The sequence below is a fragment of the Oncorhynchus gorbuscha genome, linkage group LG10, assembly GCF_021184085.1.
Source record: "Oncorhynchus gorbuscha isolate QuinsamMale2020 ecotype Even-year linkage group LG10, OgorEven_v1.0, whole genome shotgun sequence".
In the NCBI taxonomy this organism is placed as follows: Eukaryota; Metazoa; Chordata; class Actinopteri; order Salmoniformes; family Salmonidae; genus Oncorhynchus; species Oncorhynchus gorbuscha.
In genome coordinates this window covers 44,984,491-45,009,606 of record NC_060182.1, presented here as the reverse complement: position 1 = coordinate 45,009,606, position 25,116 = coordinate 44,984,491, and the positions used below count along the sequence as shown (strand labels likewise).

The window sequence follows — 25,116 nt, the reverse complement described above, 5'->3', positions numbered from 1 at the left end:
ATCCATTAACTTTGCACAGCCATTGAAGAGGAGTGGGACAACATTCCACAGGCCACAATCAACAGCCTGATCAACTCTATGCGAAGGAGATGTGTCGCTCTGCATGAGGGAATTGGTGGCCACATCACATACTGACTGGTTTTCTTATCCACGCCCCTACTTTATTTTTAAGGTATCTGTAACCAACAGATCCATGTCTGTATTCCCAGTCATGTGAAATCCATAGGTTAGCGCCTAATGAATGTATTTTAATTGACTGATTTCCTTATATGAACCGTGCTAACAATCTTTGTAATTGGGTCAATTAGAATTTAACAATTTAAGAAATAAACTGCAATATCAATTCAATGATTGAAAAAATTGCATCCATTTTATATGATTTCTCAACAAACTGAAAAGGAGAAGCTAACCACTTCCTGAATTTAGTGACTTAAATTCCAAGGGACCCCAACCTTGCACAACACGCACATGCACAGTTTGGACATCCATCTTTCCTCATGGTGTTTCTCATCTTCCACGCACATGGTAGTTCCAGCTCTTTATGAGTTCATACTCTTATTTTAGCTGAGTTACTCAACACTGTTCTTCTGTTTCCCTCTCTCTTGCTGTTTGTGCTGAGCAGTTACACAATAATCAACAGGAGGTTGGGGGGGGGGGGTATTAGCTGCACATCAGGACCTTAATGATTTGAAACAGGTGTGTAAGTGGTTGGGTGGGGGAAAAAAAGCCTGTACACCCTGTAGTCCCCCAGGACAAGAGTTGGAGGCCACTGTATTGGAGCCATTAGGTAAGAACAGAAGTGTACATTAAAGGGTGACATTTTGATCATGGGGAAAAAGGAGAGCTCACTGCAACCCCTGCATCAACAGACAGCACCCCAGCTATGAGCCAACCATGTGATTCTCTGCCGAGTCTCCCCTACTACATCATTCTATAATACCAACACGTTAAAACACTTCTCCAGACATTGTAAAAAATCTGATAATTCGCTTACAATGGCTTTTGGTGTATCTGGAACCAGTATGCGTGTGTGCGTGCGTGCGAGAGAGAGAGAGACCATGTGGCGGAAGGAGATGCTGGAGATGGTGTGTGCGAGTGGGTCTGGGCAGGTGTGATGTTTGTAATTATGTTGTTGTTTGTATGTGTATGTTCTGTATTGCTTATCAAGTATAATCTTTAAAAAAACAAAAGACTAAAATGTAAAACATTTGTGTGTGTGTTACACTGCAGTGTTTTGGCCACACTGACAGGCAGCTGTGTGAATGTGTGGGAGGGAGGCTTCTTGACCTCAGAGGGTGATGTTCTCGGAACCGGAGCCATCCTTTGGGTCTGCTTCCTCCATCCATGCCTCCCTCTATCTTTAGTGTCTGGCTTTGGACCTAGCAGGATGGTCATTGTGTGATGGATATACTGGAATTCTGTGGGAGATAGACGTGTTTGTGCATTTCCAGACACGCATGCTTGCGTCCATGAGAGTGTGTGTGTGGGGAGGTGAACTTACTGCCTAAGTAACTACTGTTCGTGTCTGCGTGTGTATGTAGCTATGCATGTGTGTGGTTGTGTGTGTGTGTCCATAAGACGAAAATAACCAGAATAGTTTCACTGAAACACAAAGTTGGCGTTGAGTTGCTTGTCATCTGGAAGCCATGAAGCGACCAGAGCCTTGCATCTGCATTCAATTAGGAACTTTGGGGAATCGTGCCGGGATTTTTTTTTCTCTCCCTCTCCCTCCCCAATTCAATTCGCTTTATTGGCATGACGTAACAATGTACATTTTGCCAAAGCTTACTTTGGATATTTACAAAATGAAAATCATAAGAATCTAAATTGTCAATGGGACAACAAAAACCAAGGGTCAAAATAACCATACATTGAACAATAAGCATACAGTAGAGGACATGTGCAGGTTGATTGGTCTGTCAGACAATGTTCCTCATCTTATGGCAGGCAGTAATGTAGTGCGCTGCCAACCCGCAGCTCTCTGTCCTCCCCCAACAGGACGGGTAGCCTACTCTCATTCGAGAATAGTGTTTCAAATTTGGGGAAATTACACTCTCTAATGGTTATATATTTTTTACATTTTGTCAGGAAATGCAGCTCCGTCTCAGGTTCTGCTGTGGTGCAGTGGTTGTATAGCCTTTCCAATACAGGGAGCCAGGTTTTCCTGTCTACCCGTCTCAATGGCAAGGCTGTGCTCACTGAGCCTGTACTTTGTCAAGGTTTTCTAAGGTTTTGATCAGTAACCATGGTCAAATAGTTTCCCAATAAGCAATGCAGTTTTGTTTTGATTGTGTTGTAATTTGTTTTATTCGGATTGAATCTGGTCCTGAGGCTTCAGTGTGTTAGTAGAACAGGTTTGTGAACTCAGCCCCAGGATCAGCTGGATGAGGGGACTGAGGCTTCAGTGTGTTAGTAGAACAGGTTTGTGAACTCAGCCCTAGGATCAGCTGGATGAGGGGAATCTTTTCTTTGCTCAGCTATTGGCATTGCAGGACTGTATTTTAGGTGTTTCCAGAACTCAATTGCTCTTTTTTTTGTTTTTATTATTACTGGATATTGGCCTAATTCTGGCCTGCATGCATTGTTTGTAGTTTTCCTCTGGACATGTAGGAGAATCTTACAGAACTCTGCATGCAGGGTTTACATGGGGTGTTTGACCCATTTGATGAAATCTTGTTTTGCATGTGGACCCCACACCTCACTGCCATAAAGTGTTTGGTTCAATGACACATTCAATTAGTTTTAGCCAAATTTTAATAGGTATTTCAATTTGAATGTATTTTTTAATGCCTCTGGAATTGTTAGAGTCAAAATTGTCTCCGTTCTTAAAGATTGGAGTTATGAGTCCTTGATTCCAGATGTCAGAGAAATAACCTACACTCAGGATCAAACAGTTTTAATGTAGCCAATTGAAATTTTGCACTAGTGAGTTTGAGCATCTCATTTAGGATGCCATCAGGTCCATATGGTTTTTTAAATTTGAGGACCTGATGTTTCTTATAGAGCTCCTGGTCAGTAATTGGGGATTTGAATTGTCCTTTATAGCTTTTTCTAATCCATTCAACTTCTCATGAATTTGCCATTGTTCTGTGTTTGTGTCCGTTTGAATGGTGTTGTAGAGTGTTTTAAAATGGGTTGTCCATTTGTCACAATTTTGAATCGCTAATTCCTCGTTCCGATTTTTTTTTTCAATTTTGCCAGAAGTTGTTTGTTCATGGACTCCTCAATTAGTGTCAGCTGCTTGCTGTTGTACTGTGCTTTTGGGGTTCTGAGTGTACATTTGTAGAGTTTTAAAGTCTCACAATAATGAAGCCGTAATTCACCATTATATGGGTTTCTGTGCTTTTGGTTGGATAGTGTTCTAAGTTTTTTCCTCATAATTTTACAATCATAATTTTACTGCTAGATTGATGCCTTCTTTACTATGAGTGAATGTGGTATCCAGAAAGTTATCTATGTCACGCCCTGACCTGAGATATCTCTGTTTTATTTATATTTTGGTTAGGTCAGGGTGTGACTAGGGTGGATACGCTAGTTTTTGTATTGTCTAGGGGTTTTGTATGTTTATGGTGGCCTGATATGGTTCCCAATCAGAGGCAGCTGTTTATCGTTGTCTCTGATTGGGGATTATATTTAGGTAGCCATTTCCCTTCGGTGTTGTGGGTTCTTGTTCTATCTTTAGTTTCCTGTCTGCACTATTCATATAGCGTCACGGTTCGTTTTGTTGTTTGTTCAGTGTTTCATTCTTTAAATAAAGAAGAATGTACGCATACCATGCTGCACCTTGGTCTCATTCGTATGACGAACATGACAATCTAAGAGTGTTTGGTTATAGGTTGCTTTTTGGTATTCTTCTGTGCTGTTTTGGGCCCATCTGTATGAATTTCTGATGTTGTATAACTTACTGGGCTGTGAATGTGTGGTTGTTTCCATGTCTGTTCTTTTGAGGAACAAGGTCATTTGGCTGTGATCAGACAGAGGTGTTAGTGGCTGGACAGTGAATGAGGTGAGAGAGAAAGGATCAATGTCTGTAATCATATAGTCTACTGTGCTGTGGCCAAGAGGTGAGCAATAGGTGAATCTCCCCAAAGAGTCCCCCTGTAAACTACCATTGACAAAGTACAGACCCAGGCTTCTACAGAGCTGCAACAGATCCCTTCCGTTGTTGTTGATGATGCTGTCACTGTTGTTTCTATGGGGGAGATTAAGGCAGTTAAACAGTATGGCCTGTAATAAAGCTGTCCCCTCGTGTGGTCGTTAGATCAGGGAGTGTTCCTGTGCGAGCATTTGTGTCCCCACAGATGAGCACATTTCACTGGGCCTGGAAATGGCACATCTCTTCCTCAATTTTGGGGAACAACTCCTCTGAGTAATATGGGAATTCTGAGGGGGGGGGGGGTGTACCTATGAAGAATTACAGGCCTCTTTCATCTTTTTAGGTGGGAGAATTTGCACAATTGGTGGCTGACTAAATACTTTTTTGCCCCATTGAATATATATATATATATATAACAGAAATAAATGTTAGCTGTTATCCTGTTTATCTCATATAACAGAAATAAATGTTAGCTGTTATCCTGTTTATCTCACTGTTAACAACTTTAATAGTTAGTAGTTACTGTATTTCTGACTGCTAGTAAACTTTTAGTACAATAGGTGTGTGTGTGTGGTGTGTGTGTGTGTGTGTGCATGCATGTGTCCGCTGTGTGTGTGTGTTTAGTGCAGATGTATTGGAGGAGATGTTTAATCTCACTCAATCCTACAGGGTTCTCTTGTCCTCTGACGACCTCTGCGTAGCTGTGCTGGTCCTGCTGTTGGGCCCTGAGCAATATATTCTCTCTCTCTCTCTCTCTCTCTCTCTCTCTCTCTCTCTCTCTCTCTCTCTCTCTCTCTCTCTCTCTCTCTCTCTCTCTCATTTTACTAGAGAGTGCACATTGCTGGTTTCCCATGTACATCAACATTACATATTAAATTGTTTTTGAGGTTTAAAAGAGCTTCTAAAATGGTTAATTTTTCTAATTAGCTGCTACTCACACGCCACCTCCCTTCACGTTTCCTTCTTTACTCCCCTTGGTGAACCATGATGATGTAGGCTGTTTTTGAACATTACATTGCTAAAGAACATTACATTGCTAATTAGACTGAGTGTATTTGTGTGTTGCCTGTGTTTGATATGCTGCCTACATATGCTGTCTACATGTACAGAAATCTCAGTATCTTTAACCAAATCGGGTTTCCATAAAATTGGGTACAAGCAGCTGCTCCGTAATTATAATCCATAAAATAATTCACATTTCCTGTTGTGGCAGGATTATTTCCTGCTGTGAGAAACGTGTCAAATGAAGATCCTACGCCTGTAGCAAATGGGTCGTTTCTGGACATGCGGTGCTAGATAGATCCACCTTTCAAGTTAAACTGATGTAGGATAAGCAGATGGTGTCCAACACACATCCACACATATTTCCTACATGTCAATCCAATCGAAACAAATTCATCCAAATGAGTTCAATTGAGGGCAGCCAAACAGTTGTGTAAGCATACATGCTTTAGTGTATTTTTCATCCGAATATCATCATACTATCTGTCAATGAATCATGAATGTCTGTGTGTGTGTGTGTGTGTGTGTGTGTGTGTGTGTGTGTGTGTGTGTGTGTGTGTGTGTGTGTGTGTGTGTGTGTGTGTGTGTGTGTGTGTGTGTGTGTGTGTGTGTGTGTGTGTGTGTGTGTGTGTGTGTGTCCTCTCTTACAGACTGCCTGAAGGGGCGCTACGGGGCTGGATGTAACCAATCGTGCCACTGCTCTGGCGCTCCATGTGACAAGGCGACAGGACGGTGCCACTGTCTTGACGGTGTGACTGGACAGCACTGTGAGACTGGTAAGGACGGGAGGCAACATGCTAATAGGACAGTGGGGAGGAGGAACAGGGATGGTTGGTGGAGTGGTTTCCAATCACTACATCCAAAATATTTGTTATATCGCTGCCTTTTCTCTTGTGTACTACGCAAACATCCAAGGACATTTGTCAGGCACATGGAATCTAGAGTATCAACAGTGCACAACATAGAGCTGTCACAGAAAACCTCAAACTCCAAGGTGTTTGAAAAAAAAAGGAAAACTAGATAGAAGAACCAGTACTCCTAGAACCGGAGCCCATCCTCATCTGGCTGGCCCAGGCATAATGACAAATCCAATAGGAATAACCTGGCATACCGGCATGGAAATATCCCCGTGCAGCAATATCGGCCATGGTCGGCCCTCTTTAAAAGCCCTCTTCAAATCAACATGGGATGGGCTGGCCAGAGACGCTGCAGTATGTGTGTTACATTCAACGATGTGACCGCACATCTCTCTCCAACGGCTAACCATAGTAAAACTATCCAAAAAACATTTTGTGATTCCATCTCTGATGTCTTTCATTCGGGTCCGTTTGAGCCTCTCTTGGACACAGTTGTGAATACGAGCTCCTTGGAGGAGGAGATGGAACTGAGTCTGGCGGTTTTAGAGAGAAGTGAGTGCTTAAGTTCCACACTTGCTTGTGTCCCAAATGGTACCCTATTCCCTAGTGCACTATGTGCCAGGGCTCTGCCATTTGGGATGCATCGAGTGTCTTTACTCAACCTTGTTCACTTCTGGCTGAGGTCAACTTGAACCTGAAAGAAACATCATGGAAAATGATGGGGCAGCTAAAGCATTGGAGCATCATTCACTGTTTCGCAGGAAGAGTTGTGTCACAATATGGACCCATAAAAACAATGTTAACAAAAAAAGGCTTGTGCACCCATTACAATACACATGTGAGTGAGAGAGAGAGAGAGAGAGAGAGAGAGAGAGAGCAAGAGTATTTGTTGTCAGTAAAACCCTCTGTAGAGGGTTATCAGCGGCAACACACCAACATTCAAGCCCCCTTGAGGTGATGCCATCGAGTTATTAGAAGTCATTGACCACAGATAAAATTGTCAAATCGCGTTATATCTACAGTAGCTTTGATTGATCATGTCAACATCATTTTTTCAAACTCTTTGCTAGCAAGCTAGCAGTCATCATCATCAAGTTGACAATCTACTGGCAAATGCTTTTTAATCCTTGTCATATGAAGAGAAATAATGAAGAGAAATTATAGATAAAACGTATCGGTGCTCTTCGGCCAAATTCAACGAGTGATTTGGAAGGAATTAGTGGCTAACTGCAAGCATCGCAAAGCAATCACTAGCCTGCTATTCAGTGGATTGGCTGTGTGGTCCCAAGTCTGGGTTTAAGAGTCGCTTTTCCAAGCTTAAAATGATAAACATTTCACATTGTCAATCCAGCATGATTTCTGCCCCACTCAAAGCCACTTAACTCAGAACTGGGAAATCTGACTTCAGTGAGTTCAAGACAACTGGGAACTCGGGGGAGAAAAAACGAGCTCCGACTGGGGAAAATACGTTTTGAACGGTCATCCAACTCAGAATTGTAAGTCGGGAACTCGGGCCTCTTTCTAGAGCTACAACCTGAAGATCACTGACGTCATCATGATTCATTTTTTTTTCTGAGTTTCCAATTGTCTTGAAAGCACCATAAATCCATAGAATGCCAGATTGATGACAAGGTTTGATGACAAAATTTGCCCACGAAGGACCGTCGCGCCACCTTCCTGTTCAGGTGAGCACAGAACAACAAGGGATATCCAAAAATGTATTGTATGCTGCTGCATAAATTATGTAATATGCCAGGGAGATATGCAAACTCTAGCCTATAACCTGTTTTAGAGAAATATAATTATAAAATATTGTAAGAGCTTTCATTGTCTGCTTGTAAGCCCCTTTATTTATCCAACAATTATGACTTGGTGTACAAGGGAGTATACTGTATGAATGGCCCGTGTTTTGAATTCTGTCGCTGTACATTTCAAAAGTGCTGAACAAATAGTTACATTGACTACAGTACGTCCGTCCTAGCTCGCTCATTAATGTCTTAATCAAAATTACGCATTGACTCTTGTCCACTTGTAGCCCCTTATGCCATATTTTGTACATCTCAATTGTCCGAAGAAACCACTTTTGTTTATGCAAGTCAGCCATATCAGCTGTTTTTTTTAAAGGCAATAAATGAGGCTGAATGAACTGTTTCGCTGCCAGACAAGGTTCCGCTGATAGCCATGTGTAGTATTGGTAAGGTGTTGGGACTCTGTTGGGACAGCTTTATGTTGGCCCTAACAGTTTGTAGGCACCATTTGTCACCATTATAGTGCAATTCATGTATTGCTTAGTGTTGTTTTGTGTAATGGCTTTGCTGGCATGCATTCCACACCAATACATTTATTTTGCCTCAACAACATTTAGATGCGAGAATCGTCACTGCGAGTTATACATATTTTAAAACAGCTCTTTATCAAATTTGATTTTCATAGAAGACATGAGAAACACTACTATGTTCATTCTTTCGCCATGGAACACTGGTCAGAATAATAATGCTTAATAGTATTAGCCCCATATGGAGAACAGAACAATTAATTCACCTTGTAGTCTTTCTCTCTCTCTCACACACTTTTTCTCTCTCACTCTCTCTCTGTCTGTTTGTTTGTTAGAGTGTGAGGAGGGTCGATGGGGTGTGGGCTGCTCAGGCTCCTGTCCTGACTGTCAGAACGGGGGAGTGTGTGACAAACACAATGGAACGTGCCGTTGCCAACCTGGATACATGGGCACCCTTTGTCAGAGTGGTGAGAGACACACGTGCACTCCTCAGACTTAGTATAATTGTAGAGGTGGGGGAAAAAATGTATACAGTGGAGTATCGCAATTTCATTTTTGATAATTTAATATTGACACTGTGACCAAGTATCAATTAGTAAAAATAAATAACTAATATAACAAAAACATTAATATTTTTTTCTAAGTTGTTAAGTTAGTCAGCTTTAGCTGTGCTCAAGGTATTTCTCAGCCTATAGCTTGTTCTCAATGTTCTAAATGGTGTGCCAACATGTTTTGAGAACTTACAGGGCCTTCGGAAAGTATTCTGATCCATTGAATTTTGTTATGGTTCAGCCTTATTCTAAAATGGATTAAATAAATAAAAATCCTCAGCAATCTATTCCCCATCATGACAAAGTGAAAACAGGTTTTTAGAAATGTTAGTAAATGTATAAACAGAAATACCTTATTTACATAAGCATTCAGACCCTTTGCAATGAGACTTGAAATTGAGCATCCTGTTTCCATTGATCATCCTTAAGATGTTTCTGCAACTTGATTGGAGTCCACCTGTGGTAAATTCAATTGATTGGACATGATTTCGAATGTCACACACCTGTCTATATAAGGTCCCACAGTTGACAATGCATGTCAGAACAAGCCATGAGGTCGATGGAATTGTCCGTAGTGTTCTGAGACAGTATTGTGTCGAGGGACAGATCTGGGGAAGGGTACAAAAAATGTCTGCAGCATTGAAGGTCCCTAAGAACACAATGGTCTCCATCATTCTTAAATGGAAGAAGTTTGGAACCACCAAGACTCTTCCTAGAGCTGGCCGCCCGGCCAAACTGAGCAATCGGGGGAGAAGGGCCTTGGTCAGGGAGGTGACAAAGAACCCGGTGGTCACTCTGACAGAGCTCCAGAGTTCCTCTGTGGAGATGGGAGAACCTTCCAGAAGGACAACCATCTCTGCAGCACTCCCCAAAGCAGGCCTTTATGGTAGAGTGGCCAGGCGGAAGCCACTCCTTAGTAAAGGCACATAATCTCTGGTATGATGAAACCAAGATTGAACTCTTTGGCCTGAATGCCAAGGGTCACGTCTCGAGGAAACATGGGACCATGGTGGTGGCAGTATCATGCTGTGAGGATGTTTTTCAGCGGCATTAACTGGGAGGCTAGTCAAGATCGAGGCAAAGATGAACGGACCAAAGTACAGAGAGATCCTTAATGAAAACCTGCTACAGAGTGCTCAGGACCTCAGATTGTGGTGACGGTTTACCTTCTAACAGGAAAACGACCCTAAGCACACAGCCAAGACAACGCAGGAGTGGCTTCGGGACAAGTCTCTGAATGTCCTTGAGTGGCACAGCCAGAGCCCGGGCTTGAACCCAATCTAACATCTCTGGAGAGACCTGAAAATAGCTGTGCAGCAACGCTCCCCATCCAATCTAACAGAGCTCGAGAGGATCTGCAGAGAAGAATTGGAGAAACTCCCCAAATAAAGGTGTGTCAAGTTTGTAGTGTCATAATCAACAAGACTCGAGGCTGTAGTTGCTGTCAAAGGTGCTTCAACAAAGTACTGAGTAAGGGGTCTGAATACTTACAGTTGAAGTCGGAAGTTTACATACGCTTAGGTTGGATTCGTTAACTCGTTTTTGGCAAATAGTTTTGGCAAGTCGTTTAGTCCAAGAATTGTTTAGACAGATTACATGACTTATAATTCACTATATCACAATTCCAGTGGGTCAGAAGTTTACATACACCAACTTGACTGTGCCTTTAAACAGCTTGGAAAATTCCAGAAAATTATGTCATGGCTTTAGAAGCTTGTGATAGGCTAATTGACATCATTTGAGTCAATTGGAGGTGTACCTGTGGATGTATTTCAAGGCCTACCTTCAAACACAATGCCTATTTGCTTGGCATCATGGGAAAATCAAAAGAAGTCAGCCAAGACTTTAAAAAAGAATTGTAGACCTCCATAATTCTGGTTCATCCTTGGGAGCAATTTCCAAATACCTGAAGGTACCATGTTCATCTGTACAAACAATAGTACGCAAGTATAAACACCATGGGACCACGCAGCCTTCATACCGCTCAGGATAGAGATGCCTTGTGTCTCCTAGAGATGAACGTACTTTGGTGCTAAAAGAGCAAATCAATCCCAGAACAACAGCAAAGGACCTTGTGAAGATGCTGGAGGAAACGGGTACAAAAGTATTTATATCTACAGTAAAACAAGTCCTATATTGACATAACCTGAAAGGCCGCTCAGCAAGGAAGAACCAACTGCTCCAAAACCGCCATTAAAAAAAGCCAGGCTACGTTTTGCAACTTCCTCTGCTCTGATGAAACAAAAATAGAACTGTTTGGCCATAATGACCATCGTTATGTTTGGAGGAAAAAGGGGGAGGCTTGCAAGCCGAAGAACACCATCCCAACCGTGAAGCACGGGGGTGGCAGCATAATGTTGTGGGGGTGCTTTGCTGCAGGAGGGTCTGGTGCACTTCACAAAATAGATGACATCATGAGGAAAGAAAATTATGTGGATATATTGAGACAACATCTCAAGACATCAGTCAGGAAGTTAAAGCTTGGTCGCAAATGTGTCTTCCAAATGGACAATGACTCCAAGCATACTTCCAAAGTTGTGGCAAAATGGCTTAAGGACAACAGTCAAGGTATTGGAGTGGCCCTCACAAAGCCCTGACCTCAAACCTATAGAAGATTTGTGGGCAGAACTGAAAAAGTGTGTGTAAGCAAGGAGGCCTACAAACCTGAATCAGTTCCACCAACTCATTGTGAGAAGTTTGTGGAAGGCTAGCTGAAACGTTTGACCCAAGTACTAAATACTAATTGAGTGTATGTAAACTTCTGACCCACTGGGAATGTGATGAAAGAAATAAAAGCTGAAATAAATAATTCTCTCTGCTATTATTCTGACATTTCACATTCTTAAAATAAATTGGTGATCCTAACTGACCTAAAACAGGGATTTTTTACTAGGATTAAATGTCAGGAATTGTGAAAAATTTAGTTTAAATGAATTTGGCTAAGGTGTATGTAAACGTACGATTTAAAATGTATGTAATTGTGATACTTCATTTTTAAATTTTAAATTTTTTAAAAATAAATTAGCACAACAAAAATGTAAACTGTTTTTGCTTTGTCATTATGGGGTACTGCTCGTAGATTGATGAGGGGAAAAAACAATTTAATCAATTTTAGAATATGGCTGTAACTTAACAAAATGTGTCAAAAGTCAAGGTGTCTGAATTCTTTCCGAAGGCACTGTATCGCCTAAACTCGTTTCCTCATGTCTCTCTCTTGTTCCTCTTCAATAGACATATACAGTAGTGAGCAATATACGTTTGGAATATCGAATCACAATAAAATTGTAGTATCGAATTTCAATACATGATACGTGCAGAATCGCAATATATATCTTATTGGCACCTAAGTAATGTGATAATATCGTATCGTGATGTCCCTGGTAATTCCCAGACCTATATATTTTACCATACTGTCTCTGTCTCTTAGTCTGCCCGTTGGGTAGATTTGGCCAGGGTTGCCAGCTACGCTGTCGGTGTGATAACGGTGGGCGCTGCCACCCGTTGACGGGCCGCTGTGCCTGTCCTGAAGGATGGACTGGACCCAGCTGCAGTAGAGGTAAGGCTGACAGTGTGTGAGCCACAATCAATACTGTAGTACTTTATGATCCTCCTACCACTCAAATCAAATCAAATATTATTTCAATCTGATTGAATTAATTGAGGTTTCCCTGGCACAAGGGAACCAATAGAAGAGTCGAAAAATGGTAAAACCTACACATCTGGCTAAAGCAAGCGTATTTGAAAGACTTCAAATAGTAGTTGAAGCCAGGTCTGCTACCACTACGGCTTGCAATAATAGTGATAATAACCCATAAGAGTCTAAACCCCGTCTAATCCGGGGGAGGGGGTTCTACTAAGCTAGAGTGCCTTCGGAAAGTATTCAGCCCCCTTGACTTTATCCACATTTTGTTAAGTTTCAGCCGTATTCTAAAATGGATGAAACGAAGAAAAAAAAACTCAGCAATCTACACACAATACCCCATATATAATGACTATAATGAAGCGAAAACAGTTTTTAGAAATGTTTACAAATTTATATTAAAGAAAAAACAGATAGCTTATTTACATCAGTATTCATATCCTTTTCTATTAGACTCAAAATTGAGCTCAGGTGCATCCTGTTTCCATTGATCATCTTTGAGATGTTTCTAAAACTTGGAGTCCATCTGTGGTAAATGCAATTGATTGGACATGATTTGGAAAGGCACATGCCTGCCTATATAAAGTTGACAGTGCATGTCAGTTGACAGTGCATGTCAGAGGAAAAACCAAGCCATGAGGTCGAAGGAATTGTCCATAGAGCTCCGAGACAAGATTGTGTCGAGGCACAGATCTGGGGAAGGGTACCAAAAATGTCTGCAGCATTGAAGGTCCCCAAGAACAGTGCCCTCTCACATTCTTAAATGGAAGAAGTTTGGAACCACCAAGACTCTTCCTAGAGCTGGCCACCTGGCCAAACTGAGCAATCGGGGGAGAAGGGCTTTGATCAGGGAGGTGACAAAGAACCCGATGTTCACTCTGACAGACCTCTAGATTCCTCTGTGGAGATAGGAGAACTTTCCAGAAGGACAACCATCCCTACAGCACTCCAACAATCAGATATTTTGGTAAGAGTGGCCAAAGCCACTCATCAGTAAAAGGCATATAATATAGCCCTCTTTGAGTTTTCCAAAAGGCACCTAAAGACTCTCAGACCATGAGAAACAAAATTCTCTTGTCTGATGAAACCAAGATTGAACTCTTTGGCCGGAATGCCAAGCGTCACTTCTGGAGGAAACCTGGCATCGTCCCTACGGTGAAGCATGGTGGTGAGAGCATCATGCTTTGGGGAAGTTTTTCAGCGGCAGGTACTTGGAAACGAGTCATGATCGAGGGAAAGACGAATGGAGCAAAGTACAGAGAGATCCTTGATGCAAACCTGTTCCAGAGCGCTCAGGACCTCAGACTGGGGTGAATGTTCACCTTCCAACAGGACAATGACCCTAAGCACACAGCCAAGACAACACAGGAGTGGCTTCTGGACAAGTCTCTGAATTTCCCTGAGTTGCCCATCCAGAGCCCGGACTTGAACCCGATCAAACATCTTTGGAGAGACCTGAAAATAGCTGTGCAGCAACGCTCCCAATCCAACCTGACAGAGCTTTAGAGGATCTCCAGAGAAGAATGGGAGAAACTCCCCAAATACAGGTGTGCCAAGCTTTTATCGTCATACCCAAGAAGATTGAATGCTGTAATTGTTGCCAAAGGTGCTTCAACAACAATTATGAGTAAAGGGTCTGAATAACTTTTTTTTGCTTTGTCAATATGGGATATTTTGTGTAGATTAATGAGGAAAAAACTATTTTATTACATTTTAGAATAAGGCTGTAACGTAACAAAATGTGGAAAATGTCAAGGGCTGTGAATACTTTCTGAAGTCCTTTATATGGAATTGTTTAAGAAAGTCATACCAAGGATCATTTAACTATTTTATTTGGAATTTTAAGACACCTTGAAGTATAATTTATTTTATTATATTTTTTTTTATGAAACATTTTTTGTGCTTAGTGCTATTAGCCAATACAAACGCAATAACAGATTCACTACAGATTCACTAGCAACAGATACAGTCCCCCCAAAAAATCTAAAGGAAGTTTGTTCTGAAGTGTCTGTCCTATACATGTATCTGAGAGATATAAGAAGGATATAAGAAGGATCAGGAAAACAGTTTTTTTTATACATGTACTTAACCCCTTAGTTTTGGCACTAACAAGTTTGCATATATACACTGAACAAAAATATAAATGCAACATGTAAAGTGTTGGTCCCATGTTTCATTAGCTGAAATAAAACATCCTAGAAATGTTCATGCACAAACAGGTTATTTCTCTCAAATGTTTGTGTGTTTACATCCCTGTTAGTGAGCATTTCTCCTTTGCCAAGATAATCCATCCAACTGACAGATGTGGCATATCAAGAAGTTGATTAAACAGCATGATCATTACACAGGTGCACCTTGTTGGGGACAATATAAGGCCACTTTAAAATGTGCAGTTTAATCACACAACACCATGCCACAGATGTCTCAAGATTTGAGGGAGTGTGCAATTGGAAAGCTGACTGCAGGAATGTCCACCAGAGCTGTTGCCAGATAATTGAATGTTCATTTATCTACCATAAGCTGCCTTTAACGTTGTTTTAGAGAATTTGGCAACCGGCCTCACAACCACAGACCACGTGTAAACACACCAGCCCAGGACCTCCTCATCCGGCTTCTTTACCTGGGGGATCATCTGAGTGGGAGTGGGGGGTTGCTGATGACTATCTCTGTCTGGAATAAAGCCCTTTTGTGGAGAAATACTCATTCTGATTGGCTGGGCCTGGTTCCCCAGTCGATGGGCCTGACTACCAAGTGGGTGGACCTACCATGGTCATGTGAAATCCATCTATTAGCACCTAATTAATTCATTTCAATTGACCGATTTCCTTATATGAACTGTACGCTGTAATTTCATTTTAAAAAATGAACTAGTCCCGGGGGACCTTCAGACGAGGCTTGTGGGCGTCCAAGAGCCAACCAACCGACATGTACTGTACGTGTTTGTGAGAGTCTCACCTTTCCACGACGAGACACAAAACAGAGAACCCCATGATGTGCATGAAAGTATCTTTCCATAGAGGGGTCATAATAGTTTGTAGGCCAAACCGTTCAGACGCTACAGAGTATTTTGTGAGAAGACCAATTTTCGAGACGTCTCATGGCCTGACAAACAGCGCTCTAGCTCTGTCACCTTTCACCGCAGATGTGGAAGTGCGACATAGGTGGATGTCGTGGATTGAGACGCATCCAATGCCAAAAACAGATAACAGATATGACTTTTGACCTCTGACCTCTGTCTCCATGGTAGGGTGTGACGCCGGGCGTTGGGGGGTGGACTGTGCCAACGTGTGTGAGTGCCCGGACAACGATGGCAGCTGCGACCTCATCACGGGACAGTGTCGCTGTGAGGCGGGCTACACAGGACCACGCTGCCAACAGAGTACAAACATAAATATCTCCTTTCTAGTGTGTGTGTGTGTGTGTGTGTGTGTGTGTGTGTGTGTGTGTGTGTGTGTGTGTGTGTGTGTGTGTGTGTGTGTGTGTGTGTGTGTGTGTGTGTGTGTGTGTGTGTGTGTGTGTGTGTGTGTGTGTGTGTGTGTGTTAATGTAGGCTGGTGACTTGAAACATTTGGGAGAATGGGAGACCCACGGTATAGGCACTGACTGCTCAGAGATGACAAAGAGTGTTTCAAAAATAAAGGGACAGCAACCAACCAAGACCAATAGTTGCCGGAGCAAGATTATTTATCATCAAATATGATTGTGTAATACCTGTATTGACGGTATTTAACTTGCATAGTTAAATAAAGGTTAAATATAAACATTTAAAAAATTTAAAAAACGTGAGAAGCTAGTTAAGCGATCTACCTAGCTAGGCTAATGGAGACTGCATGCGCTTTCTTGCCCTACACAGTTACAAACATCTGCTTTCAGTTAGGGGAAGTGATGAGCTCTATAGCAGTCTCACAACTCAATGGTTGAAATACCTTTTCTGCCCCTCCCAAAAGATAGAATTTGTAGATAATTGGCCTTCTTTCTGGGACTCGCCCACAAACAGGATCAAGCCTGGCCTGCTGAGGAGTGACAGACCATCATTACTGGAGAGATGCTCTCATCTTATCTATGAACATAGAAAGGGCTCTAATTCCTCTAGCTCCACAATAAGATAGTGGGTAGGCCAGCTTAGTGGAGTCTGCCACTAGCACAGTCAGTGTAGTCAGCTCAGTTATCCCCCATGAGACTGTGTCTGTGGCTCGATCTAGGTTGAGCAAAACAAAACATGGCGGTGTTCGCCTTAGCAATCTCACTGGAATAAAGACCTCCTCCATTCCTGTCATCTAAAAATATGGTTACTTAATGTTAGATCCCTCACTTCCCAGGCAGTCATCGTCACAGAACTAATCACTGATCATAATCTTGATGTGATTGGCCTGAATGAAACATGGCTCAAGCCTGATGAATTTACTTTGTTAAATGAGGCCTCTCCTCCTGGTTACACTATATCCCCCGCGCATCCGCAAAGACATGTGTTGTTAACATTTGACAGGAAATTTCAATTTTCCTCCCCTCACAAAAATGACTTTGTTTTCGTCTTTTGAGCTTCTAGTCATAAAATCTATGCGGTCTACTCAATCACTTTTTAAAGCTACTGTTTACAGGCCTCCTGTGCCGTATATAGCGTTCCTTACAGAGTTTCCTGAATTCCTATTGGACCTTGTGGACCTTGTGGTCATGGCAGATAATATTCACATTTTTGGTGACTTTAATATTCACATGGAAAAGATCACAGACCCACTCCAAAAGGCTTTTGGAGCCATCATCGACTCAGTGGGTTTTGTCCAACATGTCTCCAGACTTACTGTACTCATTGCCACAGTCATACCCTGGATCAAGTTTTGTCCCGTGAAATAAATATTGTGAATCTAAATGTTTTTCCTCATAATCCTGGACTATCGGACCACCATTTTATTATGTCTGCAATAGCAACAAATAATCTGCTCAGACCCCAACCAAGGATCATCAAAGCCGTGCTATAAATTCCGCGATGAACTGCCCTTGATGTTTCTGCCTGGCCGGTTCCCCTCTCTCCATTGTGATTCTCTACCTCTGACCCTAATACAGGGGCTGAGTCACTGGCTTACTAGTGTTCTTCCATGCCGTCCCTAGAAGGGGTGCGTCACTTGAGTGGGTTGAGTCTCAGACGTGATCTTCTTTTCCGGTTTTGCACCCCCTCAGGCTCATGCAGTGGAGGAGATCTTCGTGGGCTATACTCAGACTTGTCTCAGCGTAGTAATTTGATGGTCTGTTGATATCCCTCTAGTGGTGTAGGGCTGTGCTTTGGCAAAGTGGGTGGGGTTATATCCTGCCTGGTTGGCCCTGTCCTGGGGTATCGTCAGACAGGGCCACAGTGTCCCCTGACCCACCCCTGTCTCAGTCTCCAGTCTCTAGGATCTATGCTGCAATAGTCTATGTGCTAGGGGGCTAGGGTCAGTCTGTTATATCTGGTGTAATTCTCCTGTCTTATCTGGTGTCGTGTGTGTGAATTTAAGTATGCTCCCTCTAGTTCTGTCGTTCTCCCTCTCTCCCTGCCCTCCTGGAGGACCTGAGCCCTAGGATCATGCCTCAGGAATACCTGGCGAATGTTATCACTAAAAAATAAACTATAACAATACATTACATATATTATAAGGCCTTACATATTGGCCTAGTTGATGGCCTAGTTTTACCCTAACACATCAGGCCTGCAAATCACATTATGCTGGCTTGGAAAGTGATGAGTAATTCCTATTGGAATCCAGCCAGTAAGGATATCTAACAGTTGGAATTATTATTCACCCACTACCTGCATTCAGAATGACTGTCAGGGCTAGGAAACCATTTAAACCGGAACAACCATTTCAATAAATTGAACTAACTGATTGGTTTAGAAACATGTATGTCATTTATCTTTGTGTAGTATAATATTATCAATCAATCAATGTCCATGCAAAACCACAGAAAATATCAACAATCCTGAAAAATCGACCTGCATTAGAGCATGCTGGGAAATATGATAATGATGGGTGTGGTTTTGATGAGACTATTTTACTCTCCACAGTGTAAAACAGTAACACTGGTTATCAACACCAATACACAAACATATATTTTTTAAATCTTTATTTAACTAGGCAAGTCAGTTAAGAACAAATTCTTATTTACAATGACGGCCTACCTCGGATGACGCTGCGCCAATTGTACGCCGCCCAATGGGACTCCAAGTCACGGCCAGATGTGATGTGTCTTAGACCACTGCACCACTCGGAAGCCCTACATAGTGTGCTTAATCTAATAACACACACATTATTGTGTTGTTCTTGTCTATATTGAATACTTTATTTAAACATTCACAGTGAAGGTTGGAATAAGTATGTGAACCCCTAGGCTAATGACTCCAAAAGCTCATTTGAGTCAGCCAACCTTGAGTCCAAATATAAAAAACACTCACAAAATCTGAGTTTGCTATTCACAAGAAGCATTGCCTGATGTGAACCATGCCTCGAACAAATAGATCTCAGAAGACCTAAGATGAAGAATTGTTGACATGAATAACGCTGGAAAGGGTTACAAAAGTATCTCTAAAAGCCTTGATGTTCATCAGTCCACAGTCAGACAAGTTGTCTATAAATGGAGAAAGTTCAGCACTGTTGCTATTCTCCCTAGGAGTGGCCGCCCTTCAAATATGACTACAAGAGCACAGCGCAGAATGCTCAAAGAGGTTAAGAAGAATCCTAGAGTGTCAGCTAAAGACTAACAGAAATCTCTGGAACATGCTAACATCTCTGTTGACGAGTCTACGATACGTAAAACACTAAACAGGAATGGTGTTCATGGAAGGACACCACGGAAGAAGCCACTGCTGTCCAAAAAAACAACATTGCTGCACGTCTGAAGTTTGCAAAAGTGCACCTGGATGTTCCACAGCACTACTGGCAAAATATTCTGTGGACAGATTAAACTACAGTTGAGTTGTTTGGAAGGAACACACAACACTATGTGTGGAGAAAACGATTAATTAATCCTAGGCAGCCTGGTCAAATTGGAATATAAGCCACATCTGATCACATTCACATTTTCTCCTCACACAAACAAATGGACTTTAAATACATAGTTATGAATTTGTTTACCCTGACCAGATGGACAGGACGCAGCGGCTGTATGCAGCTGCTGTTGTTAGTAGCCTACAGTTGATCAGACTGAGATTCTGTCCTGTTTTCATCCCATAAAGCATGTCAATATCACTAATGTTTAGTGTTTTTCTTGTGATGTGTTATCATTCCGTTTGCTAAATAAATATCGGTGAAAAGTGGAAAGTGCCCTCTATGTCAACCTACCACTGGGCACAGATGTCAATACATTGTCTATTCCATGTTGGTTCAATGTAATTTTGTTGAAATTACGTGGACACAATGTTGATTACACCAGTGTGTGCCCAGTAGGCTTTAAAAAATATGTAACTTTTAATGGCTGGTGCGATGGAAGCTATGAAATCATTTAGAATGTATTTCTGCATCCCAGAGAAGACTAGTAGAAGATTAGTAACTTCCATATTCTCAGCAAGTGAAGCATCGTAACGTGCAATTACCTCTGCAAGCTCCTTGTAGTTGCCCTTGTTTCCCTCTCATTGTGCCAACTCTTACATAGCCAAACATGCAGTATTGTCGATAAGCTGCTTGAGAACATCCCTGTTTCACCTTACCTTCTCGTAGTTTGAATATGCAGACCTTCATCCATTACATGATCGATGTGGCTTTTTCCTAGAAGCTTGAATCTGATGTGGGCAATGAAAGGGATTTTCCAACCAAAAATCCACTACATTGTAGTTGGCGTTCGCCATTCTTGCAGAGAAAACTGCACTCTGCTTGCTAGCTACGTGCTACTGAAGTTGCCAAGGCAAATGTAAATAAATTACACTAACACGACAGAAAAATAAAGTCCTAAAAACAAGAAAACAAGATATAATCTACCTCTTCCGTCACCTGTAGTGTGAACAAACTAATTTCAAATGAATAGTATCCTAAAAACTCAATCTCAATCTATCCAACAATGTCACCAACTAACAAAAATCGCACATGCGTGGTGCTATGTTCATTCTCTGATCCTTTGATTAGATGGACAACATGTTCATTCATACTGCAAAAGCTTTGATTGGTTGGAGGACGTCTTCTGGAAGTAGAGTCTTCTCTGGTCTGTGCTTCTCTGGTCTCTCTGGTCTCTCAAACCCCTCACCTGAGAGAGCTGGACTTGAGTATAGAAAGGAGTGAAGCTTTTACCATGTACTGTAAGGCTATGGAAGGGGGTGAGGAGCATGATCCTCCTAGGTTTTGTATTGAAGTCAATGTAGCCAGAGGAGGCTAGAAAATAGCTGTCCTGCGGCTACACTATGGTGCTACCCTTGAGGGTACTGTTGAGACTACTGTAAACATTCATTGCACAAGTGTGTTTTAATCAGGTATTTGGTGACATTATTATATTTAGTGTAGTTTTATCTGAAAGGCCATTTTTTCTGAAATTCTTCCCCTTTCTTCCTCTGAGGAGCCTCCACTGGTTTGTGTGTCAGTGTGTTTGACTGTATATAGACTAGCTGGGTTGGGTCCTTCTCTGCCTGACACTGTTTAATAACAAAGTCACGAGCAGGGAAAAGTGTTTTACTTTCTCTCTTAGCTCTTTCTCTCTGTCTCTACCCTTGGCGCTGAAACAGAGTGCCCAGAGGGCTCCTTCGGCGCTGGCTGCAGACGCAGGTGCCAATGTGCCAATGAGGCGGCCTGTGAGCATATGGGTGGAGCCTGCACCTGCCTGCCTGGTTGGACAGGCACCTACTGTGAAAAACGTAAGTGTGTGTTGGGATAACCAATTAGAGTATGGTTGTGTATGTATGTGATGAATGCCCACATGATATGTTTGGAATGTAACTGTGTTTGTGTGTGTGTGCGCGCGTGCGTGCATGCATGTGTACATTTCGATACATTTACACGTGTACATTTCGATACATTTACATGTATACATTTCGATACATTTACATGTGTACATTTCGGTACATTTACATGTGTACATTTCGATACATTTACATGTGTACATTTCGATACATTTACATGTGTACATTTACATGTGTACATTTCGATACATTTACATGTGTACATTTCGATACATTTACATGTGTACATTTCGATACATTTACATGTGTACATTTCGATACATTTACATGTGTACATTTCGATACATTTACATGTGTGCATCTTCGATACATTTACATGTGTACATTTTCGATACATTTACATGTGTACATTTTCGATACATTTACATGTGTACATTTCGATACATTTACACGTGTACATTTCGATACATTTACATGTGTGCATCTTCGATACATTTACATGTGTACATTTTCGATACATTTACATGTGTACATTTCGATACATTTACATGTGTACATTTCGATACATTTACATGTGTACATTTCGATACATTTACATGTGTACATTTTCGATACATTTACATGTGTACATTTCGATGTGCCGTTTGTGCAGCGTGCCCTGAAGGATTCCATGGGCTGGAGTGTCAGCAGCAGTGTCAGTGTTCTAATGGGGGGAGATGTGACCACCTGACAGGGGCCTGCCACTGTCCAGACGGCTGGGTCGGATCACAATGCAACACCAGTGAGTCCTATTGGCCTGTTCACCCATCCATCCATCCATAGAATTTCTGTAGCAGCTCAGAAAAAGAAAAGAGAAACAGGTGGAAGTAGATTTAATGAAGCGACTACACCCCACTGTGCTATTTCTCTCTGTGCGTGGTGCATTAATACTCATGGTCCTTGTTTGTATGTGGCCTTGCATATTACCCTGGATCAACATAGTCATTTTTCAGTTCTAACTGGTAACGGGGCAGGAGCAGGGCACATTCCAAAGAAACGTGTGCATATTTTATGCGTATGTGTGTGTGTGTGTTTCCTGCAGTAGTGCCTGTATTGTGTGGAGAGCTGAGCATTTCCAAAACTATGTCATGACACTCTTTATATCTGTGTACAGTTACAGTACAGCTTTTTTTCTGAAATTCATTAAATCGTTTTTTCCCTTCCTCAATCTACACACAATACCCCATAATGACAAAGCAAAAACATGTTTTTAGAAAATGTTGCTAATTTATTAAAAATAAAACAACTGAAATATCACATTTACGGAAGTGTTCAGACCCTTTACTCAGTACTTTGTTGAAGCACCTTTGGCAGCGATTACAGCCTGGAGTCTTCTTGGGTATGACACATTCTCTGCAGATCCTCTCAAGCTCTATCAGGTTGGATGGGGAGCGTTGCTGCACAGCCATTTTCAGGTCTCTCCTGAGATATTCAATTGGCTTAAAGTCCGGATTCTGGCTGGGCCGCTCAAGGACATTCAGAGACTTGTCCTGAAGCCACTTCTGCGTTGTCTTGTCTGTGTGCTTAGGGTCATTGTCCTGTTGGAAGGAGAACCTTCATCCCAGTTTGAGGTCCTGAGTGTTCTGTAGCAGGTTTTCATAAAGGATCTCTATGTAAATTGCTCCGTTCATCTTTCTCTTGATCCTAACTAGTCTCATAGTCCCTGCCGCTGAAAAACATTCGCACAGCATGATGCTGCCACCACCATGCTTCACCGTAGGGACGGTGCCAGGTTTCCTCCAGATGTGACACTTGGCATTTGAGTCAAAGAGTTTAATCTTGGTTTCATTAGACAAGAGAATCTTGTTTCTCATGATCTGAGAGTCTTTAGGTGCCTTTTGGCAAACTCCAAGCGGGCTGTCTTGTGCCTTTTACAGAGGAGTGGCTTCCGTCTGGCCACTCTACCATAAAGGCCTGGTTGGTGGAGTGCTGCAGAGATGGTTATCCTTCTGGAAAGTTATCCCATCTCCACAGAGGAACTCTAGAGCTCTGTCAGAATGACCATCGGGTTCTTGGTAACCTCCCTGACCAAGGCCCTTCCCCTGATTGCTCAGTTTGGCGGTGGCCAGCTCTAGGAAGAGTCTTGGTGGTTCCAAACGTCTTCCATTTAAGAATGATGGTGTTCTAGGGGACCTTCAATGCTGCAGACGTTTTTTGGTACCCTTTCCCAGATCTTCGACACAAACCTGTCTCGGGGTTCTATGGACAATTCCTTTGATCTCATGCCTTGGTTTTTGCTTTGACATGCACTGTCAACTGTTGGACCTTATGTCGACAGGTGTATGCCTTTCCAAGTCATGTCCAATCAATTGAATTGACCACAGGAGGACTCCAATTAAGTTGTAGAAGGATGATCAATGGAAACAAGATAAACCTGAGCTCGATTTCGAGTCTCATAGCAAAGTGTCTGAATACTTATGTAAATAAGGTATTTATGTTTTTAATTTGTAATTTAATTTCTAAAATCCTGTTTTCACATTGTCATTGTAGGGTATTGTGTGTATTGCTGAGGAAAATGTTATTTAATCCATTGTAGCGTAATGTGTTCCCCCTAGCGTAATTTGTTCCCCCTAACATTCTGCCCTGCTCCTGTTGTAGCATGCCAAGCTGGGTGGTTTGGCAGTGGGTGTCAACACACCTGTGAGTGCTGTAATAATGCCAGCTGTGACCCTGTGAACGGGCAGTGCCAGTGTATGCCAGGCTGGACCGGCACCAGCTGTGAGAAAGGTACTGTCAGTGTGCATGTCTGTTTGTTTGTTTGTTTGTGTGTGTGTGTGTGTGTGTGTGTGTGTGTGTGTGTGTGTGTGTGTGTGTGTGTGTGTGTGTGTGTGTGTGTGTGTGTGTGTGTGTGTGTGTGTGTGTGTGTGTGTGTGTGTGGTCATTTAGCAGCAGTGGACCATTAAATATGAAACAGGATCAAATATAGCAATGCTAATGATAACCGTCTTCTCGTAGATGGAAAGGCTTCCCCAAATACTTTCTCAATTAAATGTTAACTAGCTACAATTTAACCTATGCCTACCTGTCAGAATAATATCATGATTATTTGCATCAATTTAGTGGGCATTAGTTTTGTGAACTCCATCACGTGTGCTACAGAACTTCTGCTAACCAGACAACAGTGCTCGGTGCATGCTCACTTGCGTTAAAGTGTAACTACACTCCAAAAGTGGTCTCCTGATGCGGTCTAAGCATTGTTGTGGACTTAGAACATCTACACATTTTTACGTTTAGATTCAAACTAGAAGCACAGAGAGCATAATTTTGATTTCATGAATTTGAATCTACTGTTAATCTATTATTCTACTATTTGAAGTCATGTCCCCCAGTCCATCACTTTTCCTAAATAAGTAATAGTATATCGCTTCCAATCCAAGTGCCAATGCCATTTATCAAACTCCAGGCATTTACATTTGTTGGTTGACATGAAAATAGAGCTCATTGGCCACACACACTCGTGGTGGGTTTTGCGTCAGAAGAAAGATGCAATATGCAGAAAATAATTCCATACCTTCTGTAAAATATGGTGGTGGATCTTTTATGTTAAGGAGCTATTTTTCATCCACTGGTCCTGGGGCCCTTGTTAAGGACATTTTAGCCAAAAACCTTATTGCCTTTGCCAGGAGGCTGAAACTTGGCTGCAAGTGAATCTGGCGGCAAGACAATAACCGCAAGAACAAATCAAATCCACCAAAAACTCAAATTATGGACCACAATATCAACATTTTGCGATGGCAATCTTAGTCTCTGAACTTGAACTCCATTGAAAACCTGTGGTTTGAATTGAAGAGGGACGTCAATGCGCA

General features: G+C 42.0%; 1 protein-coding gene across 2 annotated transcripts in view; it reads left to right on the top strand.

The window, feature by feature from the left end:
- Positions 1 to 25,116, top strand: part of LOC124045183 (multiple epidermal growth factor-like domains protein 6) — a 181,720-nt gene that overhangs the window by 112,421 nt on the left and 44,183 nt on the right. For both annotated transcript variants that reach the window (XM_046364436.1, XM_046364435.1), the window contains 7 exons: positions 5,749 to 5,874; positions 8,566 to 8,697; positions 12,209 to 12,337; positions 15,669 to 15,800; positions 21,098 to 21,226; positions 21,924 to 22,052; positions 23,909 to 24,037. In XM_046364436.1, coding sequence (XP_046220392.1) covers positions 5,749 to 5,874; positions 8,566 to 8,697; positions 12,209 to 12,337; positions 15,669 to 15,800; positions 21,098 to 21,226; positions 21,924 to 22,052; positions 23,909 to 24,037 — 906 coding nt within the window. The remainder of the gene's footprint in view (positions 1 to 5,748; positions 5,875 to 8,565; positions 8,698 to 12,208; positions 12,338 to 15,668; positions 15,801 to 21,097; positions 21,227 to 21,923; positions 22,053 to 23,908; positions 24,038 to 25,116) is intronic.